Source organism: Equus asinus, chromosome X (assembly GCF_041296235.1).
Source record: "Equus asinus isolate D_3611 breed Donkey chromosome X, EquAss-T2T_v2, whole genome shotgun sequence".
Lineage (NCBI taxonomy): Eukaryota > Metazoa > Chordata > Mammalia > Perissodactyla > Equidae > Equus > Equus asinus.
In genome coordinates this window covers 91,414,483-91,427,304 of record NC_091820.1, presented here as the reverse complement: position 1 = coordinate 91,427,304, position 12,822 = coordinate 91,414,483, and the positions used below count along the sequence as shown (strand labels likewise).

Below are 12,822 nucleotides of genomic sequence, written 5' to 3'. Positions count from 1 at the left end.
AGCATAATTTGTAAGGGCCCTAGGATTTTTGGAATGATAAACGAGTATTGCCTTCAACTTCAAGTCACCAGCTGCATTAGCCCCTAGCAAGAGTCAGCCTGTCCTTTGAAGCTTTGGAGCCAGGCATTGACTTCTCCTCTCTCGCTATGAAAGTCCTAGATGGCATCTTCTCAAAGCCAGGCATTGACTTCTCTTCTCTAGCTATGAAAGTCCTAGATGGCATCTTCTTCCAGTAGAAGGCTGTTTCGTCTACAACAGAAAATCTGTTGTTTAGTGTAGCTACCTTCATTAATGATCTGAGCTAGATCTTCTGGGTAACTTGCTGCAGCTTCTCCATCAGCACTTGCTGCTTCACCCTGCACTTTTATGTTTTGGAGACGGCTTCTTTGCTTAAACCTCATGAACCAACCTCTGCTAGCTTCAAGCTTTTCTTCTGCAGCTTCCTCCCCTCTCTCAGGCTTCATAGAATTGAAGAGAGTTAGGGCCTTGCTCTGGATTAGGCTTTAGCTTAAAGGAATGCTGTAGCTGGTTTGATCTTCTATCCAGACCACTAAAACTTTGTCCATATCAGCAATATGGCAGTTTCACTTTCTTATAATTTGTGTGTTCACTGATGTAGCATTTTCAATTTCCTTTAAGAAGTTTTCTTTTGCATTCACAATTTAGCTAACTGTTTGGCACAAGAGGCCTAGCTTTCTGCCTGTCTCAGCTTTTGACATGCCTTCCTCACTAAGCTTAATCATTTCTAGCTTTTGATTTAAAGTGAGGGACATGCAACTCTTCCTTTCACTTGAACAATTAGAGCCCACTGTAGGGCTGTTAATTGGTCTAATTTCAATATTGTTGTGTCTCAGGGAATAGAGAGGCCTGAGGAGAGGGAGAGAGACAGGGAGTGGCCAGTAGGAGGAGCAGTCACAACGCACACAACACATTGATTAAGTTCACCGTCTTATACGGGAGAAGTTCATGGCACTCCAAAATAATTACAATAATAACATCAAGGATCACTGATCACAGATTACCATAACAAATATAATAATAATTAAAACATTTGAAATATTGCAAGAATTACCAAAATGAGACATGAAGTGAGCAAATGTTGGAAAAATGGCGCCAATAGACTTGCTTGACACAGGGGGCCACAAACCTTCAATTTGTAAAAAAACACTATATCTGCAAAGCATAATAAAGCAAAGCACAAGAAAACGAGGTATACCTGTATAATATATTATGAACACTGCATTCTGATGGAAGCGTCAACTAAATAGAGCCTAAACAAAGAATTAGTGAAGGTGTGTTCACAGAGAAGTTGCAAAGTCTTGTAAGTGCCTCTGTTCTAGGAACAAAAGAATTTAGTCTAAGGACAATTCAGGGGAAATAAAGAGACAAATGATCTTGAAGTGCATGAGGAGGAGTTTAGATGTCCCCTTGAATAAGATGTGTAGTCAGTGAAACGTTCCAAGCATGGAGGTGCCATGATAATTTACACTTTAAAAAGACAAGGTTGACTAGGTTGTAGAAAACTGCTCACAAGGAAACAGGACTGAAGACAGAGAGACCAGTTAGGATTCTGTTGAAATCATCAAGGAGAGAGATAGCTAGAACTTGTAATTATTGAGAAACCAAATTGTATATATCCGTGTCAGAGGAAGCTTGTGAAATGGCTCCCAAATGCTCCCTGCCTCCTGGTATTCATGCCCTTGAGAAATACCCTCTCCATGTGTGTGCGAGGGCTGGACCTAGTTAATTGCTTCTAATGATGAGAGTGGGCTACAAGACTGATTTCCTTTTTGCTCGCATTCTCTCTTCACTCCTTCTTGGCACGTACTCTTCCATGAAGAAAACTGCCTTTTGTGAACTTCCCTATTAAAAGGCCCATGAGACATGGAACTGACGGCAGCAGCTAGACAAGAAGCACAAAGAAGAATGGAGGCCCTCAGTCCAATAGCCCTGGAGAAATTGAGTGCTGTCAAAAATCATACGGATGGGCTTAAAAACAAATCATTCCCCACTCAAGCCTTCAGATGAGACCACAAGCCTGATAACATGTTGTATGCTGCCTTGTGAGGGACCTTGAGGCAGAGGACTCAGCCCAGCTGTGCCAAAATTCCAGAAACTGTGAGAAAATAAATGTGTGTTCTTTTAAGCTGCTAAATTTTGGGATCATTTGTTATGTAGCTATAGGTAACTAACATCCATCACGACAATAAAATTAAAAGTTAAAATTCTTGCAACATAATAGTCATGCACAAAAACAGGAACCTGTTTTCAAGCGCAACTGTATTCCTAGAAGCATGTGTTAAATGGAACTGATATTTTTAAGTTATAATTTTGGATTTCTTGGGTCATCTCCCATACAGTATCTGGAGGGCACCTAATACAAAATATATCTCACTCAGTTGACACACCTACCTGATGAGATGTTAAACATTGTTTTAAAATAATGATATACTCATAGAAATAGAGAAGAGATTGGTGGTTGCCAGAGGCAAGGGGTAGGGAGCGGGGAAATTGAATGGAGATGACAAAAAGGTACAAACCTCCAGCTCCAAGATAAATAAGTTCTGATGATGTAAAATACACCATGATGACTATAGTTAATAAAACTGTATTGCACATCTGAAAGTTGCTAAGAGAGTAAATCTTAAAAGTTCCCATCACACACACACACACACACACACACACACACACACAAAATCTGTAACTACGTGAAGTGACGGATGTTAACTAAACCTCCTGTGGTCATCATTTTGCAATATGTACATATATCAAATCCTTATACTCTATACCCTAAACATACACAACGTTACATGTCAATTATATCACAATAAAACTGAAAAAACTAATAAAAAAGCAAAATAAAAAATAATGATATGAATGAAAATTATAATAAAAATAATAATAATACCAAAAAGCATAGTTTAAAATTAGGGAAAACTAAGTAACAACCAGCTATTACTGAATAACCTACTGAAAAGAAACAATTTAATTTACTGTAACCAACAAGGTCTAATTGACTAAAGGGATTACTTATAACGTCTTAGAAAAGCTACCAGATATGAACCTCTCTAGAGTAAACATATTTCTTTAAAAAAATCAGATAAACCTCTTGTTCTTACTTCTATCATGCAAAATAACTCTAGAACTGGTTTAACTGCCATCAATATACAGTTGGAACAAAACACACCCCTTTGTAGTTTTATATAGCTGTGTTAAAAATTTCCACTGAATTTCAATATGAATAATTTCCATTTGCCAAGATAAAACTAATCTGGCTAGAAAATGATTCTAAATGTGAATGAGTATCTGTGTGAATTGGAAATGCTATCAACTAAACACCTGCTGTCATGACTAATCGATACAATGTTTATCAGCAAAAATTACTGAAATGGGAAAGACATGCTAACTCATAGCTAAAAAGCATCATATTAAAATAACACAAGGTATCTATAATGTTATGAAGCTAACCTCAAAGGAGCCCCGTGAAAAACCACTTATATTACTATATCTTCACCAAATGCCTAATGACATGAAGACCACACTCCTTCATTCATTATTAGAAGAGACAGACCCCAAGTCATAGCAATGCTTTACAACTGATAGATTCTATGCAGAAAACAACTAAAAAAATCTTAGTTGTAGAAGAAATAACCTTATTCCCTTCCATGAAGGTACAACTTCCGAGCTTTGCTTTAAGCTCTGAAGAACTGTCTTCAGTGCCAGGATAATTAGGATTACACATTTCACAAGACAATATATGTGAAACTATAGCATTAAAAAGGGATCAGTTAACCATGCAACAAAACGCACAAATTACTAAGGGCATAAAAGGTATTCAGTCATTGTTACAGCTTAGGGACGTGATTAAGAACGAACCTGGGTTCAAACTTCAGCTTTGCCACTTACTAGCTTTGTGAACAAGACACATCGCTTATCTCCCATAGCCTCAGTTTCTGCACCTATGAAACAATAATAATAGTATCGAGGGCTGGTGTGAGGAATAAATGAGATGCAAATTTAAAATGAGTAGTGAAGCTCTTGGGATATAGTAAATGCTTAGCAAATGTGCTATTATTGCTATTAATGTTATTATTATGATTGCCATTATTATTGTTATTAGTAGTGATGGCGTTAGTAGCAGAAGTAGTACAATCACCACACTATCACCAACAGGTAAAGATAGAGCCATTTGGAAGACTACTCATTTAGAAGGCGCAAGACACACTGTCTCAGCTTCTCTTTACAATTAGTGACTTATAATTCAATGATGGCATGTATCTCTGGCTCACAAATGCCTTTTTCCCTCTTCTACAGAAAGGAGGTGGTTGTTCGATGCTGCTATATGACAACTGGAAATGAAAGCATGTGTCACCATAGGTTAAAACACTTAAAGTGTTCATAATAAAAAAGCTTTGGTAAGGTGACAGACAAAGACGATCAGTTAGTTTACATACAGAAATCCAAAGAATTTAGATATAGTAAAAATGATGAAATTATATACAGCTATGTATGGTTTTTAGTTGGCTGCCTAAAAGAATTAAGCCTTCTGGGTTTGGTCCTTTGCATATTAATGCTTACATGACGGAGCATGCATATTGTGTCATTAAGATGACAAATTATTTGTTGGGACACCAGGTCTCTTAGGACACTTTACCACCCTCTTATAGGAACTGTGCACTATGAGACTGACATCTCATTATTTTCAAGTCAATTCCAAGAATTTCTATATTATGAAGACAGAGACATATTCGATTTCACCACTCTTGTTTTTTCATTGTCTCACTAAATACAGAAGAGTGTATTAAGCAACCAAACAAGGGTGGGTATCTTCAAAAGCACCCTGCTGATTCTAAGACTACAAAACACAATGTAAAATATGATCCTAGAGAAAAAGTACTTTTACATAAATATATCTTCAAACTCAGTTTCGCCATAATTTTGAAGCTATGTCCAATATTTCAAGAATTGCACAATGACATTTATATGCGTTTGAAATATTTATAACACCTCAGTTTACTGTTATTATTAAAGCTAAATTGCACGACTGAAATATATTATTGAAGAAGCTAAATTTTATTAACCTCTTATGTTTATTTCTTATATTTCCTCTAAGCAACATTAAAACCAAAGAAATTGCTTACAACTTCCACACACACTATCTTTGTTCTTCCTGAAGCCTCTGGAGAACCCTAGAAATTCTAATTAGGATTAGCAGTTATAACCTACATATTTTACTATTATTTCAAGTTTAGTTAATATTAACCATCATTACTTTAATTTTTACATAATATCACTGTAATCTATAATTACTATAGATTTTTAAGGAAAATAACACTATTATTATAGCCTTGATGTTTATATGTTCCCAAATATCATCAAATTGAATAATAAATAAGACTAGAACACATATACAAATTCCAACAGTTACAAATATGATGTATATTCAAAATTACTAATAGGGTCTTCTCCAGCTGCCTCTAATATATGTATACATTTTTTCATTAATCTAGAAAGCATTCTGAGATATATTTTGTGATATGGCATCATTATGGCTTATAACAAGAACCTAAACATTCTGAGCACGGAAACACCGGAATTGGAAACCAGAAGAGACCTTTGAGACTAAGCTTAAGAATCTGTGCCAGTCAGGATACCATTCCATCTTGCCTAGGCTACTGATGTATGTTCAGAATCAGTGCTCCATCACCTATCTGTGAATTCCCATCGCCTGTCTGTCTGCCACAGGCCTGCTCAACGGTTAATCATCAAATTACTGTGCCCCTAATGCTTAAAGAACAAAACCCCATTTCCTGAGTGTAAAGTTCATCTTATCACCTGCACCCCAAAGCCCCAACGCAACAGGCTGTGCTTTCAACACAGTATGCACTTCACCCCCTCCCGTACTTTGTTAATGATGTTCTCTGCCTAGAATGTTTTCTTTCTGTTTTCCTCTAATGAAATTCTACTTAAATTTCAAGGCCCAGCTCAAATTATACCACCTCTGGGATCTCCATTTGCCCTACTCAAAATTAAGTATTTCCATTTATGCTCCCATGGCTTTTAAAAAACATCTATGCCGGGGCTGGCCCAGTGGTGTAGTGGTTAAGTGCACACATTCCACTTTTGGTGGCCGGGGATTCGCCAGTTCGGATCCCGAGTGCAGACTTATGCACCACTTGGCAAGCCATGCTGTAGCACTCATCCCACATATAAAGTAGAGGAAGATGGGCACGGATGTTAGCTCAGGGCCAGTCTTCCTCAGCAAAAAGAGGAGGATGGCCACAGATGTTAGCTCAGGGCTAATCTTCCTCCAACAAAAAGTAAAATAAAATAAAATTTCTTTTTTTAAGGATTGGCACCTGGGCTAACAACTGTTGCCAATCTTTTTTTTTTTTCTGCTTTATTTCCCAACCCCCCCCCCGCCCCCGCAGTACATAGTTGTATATCTTAGTTGCAGGTCCTTCTAGTTGTGGGAAAATTTTTTTTAATTAAAAAATAAAAAAATCTATGCCAACATTGAATACAACTTGGGCTAAACGCAGTGTACCTCTTCCTTTCTCCCTCACTAGATGACGAGTTCCCTGGTACAGGGGAAAGACTTTATTCACTTCTCTCTCCTATTTAGTATAGTACCTTGCACAGAGTGGGTACTCTACAAGTAGAAATTAAATGAAACGAGAGACCCATTCTCTCCTAAAATAGAAATAATTTGGTTCACAATAGAAAATTAAAAATAATTTTCTCTAAAACTCTAAGAATAAGTAACTCAAATAAAAAGCATAAGTTGATGGTACTTTCATATAATAAATATTTACACATTCAAATATTAGAGGTATCAGACCTAGTGTATTTTAAAACTTCTTTCTCTTTAGCAAGCAGAAGCAACTTGAAACTCCTATGTTAAAGATGTTCTTGAAACATAGACCAGTAATGCCTTACAAAGCATTTAGGGAGAACAGAGACCTGAGCGCTCTCAAAACCCCCCACAGGAGGAGGAATTTCTCAGAGGTTTTGGAACACTGGGTCTAAGGGCTTTGAAAATAGGTCTTAGAAACAATGAGCGAGTTCCTCCTTCTGGAATGCAGCTAAGTGAGCGGCAAACAGCAGCAGAATGAGGAAGAAAGTGGTGCCCTGGAGCTCAGAAAGCCAGGGCAGCAGCGTGGATCAGGTTCACTGGAGCCGAGCCGCCTGCGGATTTCTTACTGATCCTGCCACCTATTGACCAAATTATGAATCAAGGCACTGCAAGTGACAAGGAACTTCAGCTGTTACAGTAAAACCAATCAATAGTTATTAAGTGTTATTAAAATAAATGGCAGTATTGCATCATTAAAATTTGTTTGGGCTGTGTTATGCATGTCTGGAATACGCTATGATGCGTAATTGTTCCTTTAAATGCCCTTTCAGAAATAAATCTTAGTGAACGTAATGGTACGGAATGGTGCTCCTATCTTATTTGCACTCCAATATAAAAATGAGGAAAGTAGAAGCAGGAGGAGTAGCGTATAAAAAATTCAGAGAATCAGACTTAAGAGGAATGAAGATGCGGTATTCTCAGCAGTGAGTACATGAGAGCCTTTATGTGACTCCTTCCTAGTTTTGCTTTGGGTTGATTAGGTTTGAGCAGCCGCAGTAAGAATTGCTTCTATTGTAACTGTTTGGCTCTACCAAGTGCTGCTCAAAAGAGCAGGAAATTCTCCTGCTGAATTAACAGTTGTATTAAGTGTCAATAACTAAAATAAAACACACACACACACACAGCATCACGTGAAATGAAAGGGAAAGGAGAATTAATATTTATTAAGTGCCTGCTATACCAAGCACTGGGCTGGGTGCTTTAAATATATAACCTTATTTAATTCTCACAATACCACTAGGTAAACATTAGTCTACTCATTTTATGGATGAAAGAATTCCGTCTCAGAGGTTACAAGCATCGCAGCTGGAATGCAAATATGTGCGCCTCCTTTCCTCTGGCTTCTCCCACTATACCACACTACCTTTAGAAACTCTCTAATGGGTTTTATACTTACTTCTTTGTCTCAAACTTCATTTTCTTCGTTTGTAAAATAGAGAGTCTGGGCTTGATCACTTCTAAAGTCCAGACTAACTCTAAAATTTTAGGAAACCTATGATTCTTGTGGGACTCCAAATAAATACATCAATAAGTAAAAGAGCAATGACTTGATGCAAAATGTTCAAAGGACCGGAGGGAGAATTTCACAGAAAAAGAAATTAAAATTGCCTATGAATATGGGGCTGGCCCCGTGGCCGAGTGGTTAAGTTCACGCGCTCCACTGCAGGCAGCCCAGTGTTTCGTTGGTTTGAATCCTGGGCGCGGACATGGCACTGCTCATCAAACCACGCTGAGGTGGCATCCCACATGCCACAACTAGAAGGACCCACAACGAAGAATATACAACTATGTACCGGGGCACTTTGGGGAGAAAAAGGAAAAAATTTTTTAAAAAAACCTTTTAAAAAAATTGCCTATGAATAGAAGAAAAGCTGCTCGACTTCACTCCTAATGCAAGAAGTAAAAATTATAACATGGACAATCTACCATTTTCACCTCCAAGATGGGCAAAGGTTGTGGGAAACAGACGCTCACATATATTTTCGGTGGCACTATAAAGGGACAAACTCTTTGGCAGGGAATTCGGTAATATCTATCAAAATCGTAAATACACACAGCATTTTATCCAGGAATTTTGCTTCTAGAATGTATCTTACAGTTAGATCCTAGGTGCACAAAGGTATATGTAGATACGTGTTCGCCGTAGCATTGCTTGAAATAGCAAGACTGGAACTAATGTAACTATCCATAATGGAGGATTGGTTACATAAATTAAGATAGGCCCATACCACAGAATTCTATGCAGCATGTAAAAAGAACACAGTAGATAAACACAAGCTATTATGGAATAATATCCAAGTACATAAAGTGAAAACAGCAAGAAGTAAAAAAGAAAAAAATGATAAATATGCATATGCCTCTAGAAGTATAGACTGTTTCTAGGAGGCAATGTGAGAAAGTAGTAAGAGTGGTTTGCTCTGGGAAAGAAGCTGCAAGTCTGGGATTAAAGCAACATGTTTACCACGCCTTTTTTGTTCTGCTTTTGTTTTACTATATGAATACCTGGACATAGGCATGTTTTATTTTTTTAATTTAAAAAAGTGATTATAATTATCTCTGGAGTCATTGAAGAGCCCTTTAAATGTGAAGTCTACTATAGCAAATAAAAAGGAAAAAGAAAAAAACCCTAACAGCAGGTATTTTTTAGAATGTCAAAATTCTTCAGAATACCCTAATCACCCCAAATTTCTGTGTGTGTGTGAACTTCAATCTGTGAGGAACAACAAATACAGTGCACGCACCTCCGGTGTGCAACATATAATAGAAGGGCTGAGAAGGAATAATTTTCACCTATCTCTCTCTCTCTGAATCTTCCAGAATTCACATTCCCACACCCTAGGGCATGTTGTGACAAATCAGACAAATGAATGCTAATTCCAAGGCATGGGCCTATGGAATAGATAAATTTCTTAGTTGTAAAGACTCATTCAGACTGAAAAAATCCTATGCTCAACTCAACTATCAATTCTGCAATAATTAGTAAAATAGTAATGTTAAAATAAAATACCAAAAATTCACAATAATTAAATACAAGATTGAGAAGTTACCTACATAGCACGAAAATTACGTGTGAAATTTACAAGACGTTAAGGATCTAATCATAAACGAAGCACTCTATTATCAAATCAGTAACATACACTTATTAGGTACCAGATTTTGATATTATTCCAGAAACTCTGCTTATAGAAAAAACTATAAAATTTTCTAGAAACCAAATTAATAAGTAGTATCAACGTAAAAGACTATTTAAGCACTATGGCAACCATCTTATTCCAATTTCATGAAAACTTCTGAGCTATTACTATTCTGTTACATTATTTTCTCTTACATGGTGAATCAACAAATTCATCTCCTCTGCTTCTCAGTAAAAATGATAACTTTATAATAGAGGGGTATAACTCAGATATTAAACTATAACAATAAAACCCATATTTGCAGATGAAGAATAACATTTATGCAAAATAAAATTAAAAGGAAAAAGAGCTATCTTCCTTTAGCCGCTGGGTAAAATATAGTTAATATGTTCATCTATTTATGTTTGACTCTGTCCAGTGTGGAAAGATTATACGTGCACAAATTACAAGAAAATTTTTATCAAAGTGATGAATTCAATATATCAGAGTAAGAAATTTATATTTAAAAAAATAAAACGTACCTTTTATCTGGGTAGCAAAATTCAGTGCCAACTGTGCAAAGAGATCTGGATTTTCAAACTTGTCCTCCTTAACTTTTAACCAGAAACAGTTCTCAGATAATTCTTTGGGTTCGATCTGAAAAAAAAATAAGAAAGTTTCTAAATGATTACTTCCTATTTAATTTTTCAAAGAATTCACTTTCAGCAAGGCTGAATGACATTTCCTTTACTCTTCTACCTACTAAATCAATTTTAGGATCTACCAGAATAACACTTTTGAAGCAAATATTCATTGGGAAAGTCATAGAATTCTATTGGTGAACAGAAAAGGTACCCGATAGCAATAGGCCACGCAGCAAATTACATTTTAAAAAACCTTCTACTGGAAGGACTCTTAAAAATAATTTAGTAGGGGCCAGCCTGGTAGCGTATCAGTTAAGTTTGCACATTCTACTTTGGCAGCCCAGGGTTCACCGGTTCGGATCCCGGGTGCGGATCTTTGTACTGCTTGTCAAGCCATGCTGTGGCAGGTGTCCCACATATAAAGCAGAGGAAGACGGGCACAGATGCTGGCTCAGGGCCAGTCTTCGTCAGCAAAAAAGAGGAGGATTGGTGGCAGATGTTAATTCAGGGCTAATTTTACTCAAAGAAAAATAAATTAATAATAATAATAATAATAATTTAGTAAATTCCTCCCCAAACTCATATACATTCTTCTTGCTCCTGGATTTTTACAAATGAGGAAACTGAGATTTAGAAAAGTGAATTCCCCATGTTCACTGACTAGGTTGAAGGCAATAATCATAATAATAATTGACACTTACATATCTCCTACTATGTGCAGGTACTGTTTTAGGTGATTTGCATCTGTTAATGCATCTAATTTAATCCTCACAATAATCCTTTGAAGCAGGACCTATTATTATCTCCACGTTAAAGACGAGGAAACTGAGCGACAGAAAGTTTACGTGGCTGCCCAAGCCAGTAAACGGCAACGGGGGGATTTAAGCCAGGCAGTGTAGCTCCAGAGAATTATGCTCTTAACTACTTCACTGAAACCCAAGATTAGGACTGTTCCTTTTCCAGCACATCATGATGCTTTGTGATATGTATGGACCATTACACTGTATCATTACATTTATACACACAGAATAACTGGGCCAACAGCTTCTGGATCTTACAGTTTGGTGGAGTGTATCTAATAAAAAATAACTACACTCCAAAACCATTTATACCTCATTTAATCTTATGGACAAAGCATAATTATACACTTAACTTTAAAACCAATTTAACCATTCTTCTGGTCAAACCAATTTACTATGTAGACACTGTCAGACATCACTGTATGTTCTTGGATAAGTCATTTCCCCATATGGGGGTCTGGGTAATTGTATTTTCATTAGAGGATTAGTTCCTAGTGAATGGGGACTGTGTCAATCTTGATAATAAGCTTTTCACAAGATATATTATTTGATAGTAATAAAGCAAAATAACATTCAAAAGAAAAAACTTTCATACATCACATCAAAAAACAATTAGGTTACATCAATAGTGAATACTGTCACTTATTTAACACTATCTGAAAGTTTAAAACTAAAAAAAAAAACCATTCACTAAGAACAAAACTAAGATAAAAAGTCTCAATAATAAAAAAGATTATATTTAAGAATGTTATAGTACTTAAAGTTAACAACGGTAAAAGAATCAAAATGATCTTTCATTCGGTGATATATTTCGTATATTACTGTCTAACACCACTTTCACTTTGATTTTCCTTTTGCCTTCTACATTAATTTCAAATTACCTGTGGACTTTACAATTCTCTAAGTACTAGACTAAAAGACGAACATAAGATGGTGAACTCACAAAGGAAAGCAAAAGAGTAGCAGTCGCGTTCTCAAACATTACATAATATTACATGTAGCAATACAGTTATTCACACATTGACAATCAATTCTGGCTAGACAAAGCCAAAAACTCTAGTCATAGGATTACCTTTGACCAGTTGATTCTCTTCATGGCCACCTCAGGTTTATATATTTTTTTCTGCTTCATTCCATATGGCAGATCAAGCGGTGCTCCTAGGGGAGGAGGTGGTGGAGGAGGCGCCCCAAACAAAGGTGGTGGTGTTGGGACGCCAATTATTCCAGGTAAAGGAGGTGGAGGAGGGGGAGGTCCTTGGAGTAGAGGTGGCGGTGGTGGAGGCGGGGGTGGAGGGGGACCCCCACCTGGGAGTACAGGTGGAGGAGGAGGGCCTGGAATGCCTGATGAAGCTAGGAGTCCGGGTCCCTGAAATACAAATAATCCAATGTAGGAATGCTCATGGTAAAATATAGTAACAAAGAAAACTCATCCGTCGACATTTGTGGTTTGTTTGTTTAAGACTGTATGGATGCACTTCAGTTAATTGAGCAGCGTCTAAGGCTTTAACAATACAGGGAAAAGACTTGCATAGATTCCTGATAAGCATTATAAACTCCAGACAATGACCACTTCTGCTAACACACTAATGCCAGGAAAGGTGGCATCCTCAAAGATTTTCTGGAACACT

General features: G+C 37.0%; 1 protein-coding gene across 4 annotated transcripts in view; it reads right to left on the bottom strand.

The window, feature by feature from the left end:
- DIAPH2 (diaphanous related formin 2) overlaps positions 1-12,822 on the bottom strand; it is an 815,896-nt gene that overhangs the window by 551,100 nt on the left and 251,974 nt on the right. For all 4 annotated transcript variants that reach the window (XM_070502007.1, XM_070502006.1, XM_070502008.1 and 1 more), the window contains 2 exons: positions 12,267-12,560; positions 10,293-10,407 (listed from right to left, as the gene is read on the bottom strand). In XM_070502007.1, coding sequence (XP_070358108.1) covers positions 10,293-10,407; positions 12,267-12,560 — 409 coding nt within the window. The remainder of the gene's footprint in view (positions 1-10,292; positions 10,408-12,266; positions 12,561-12,822) is intronic.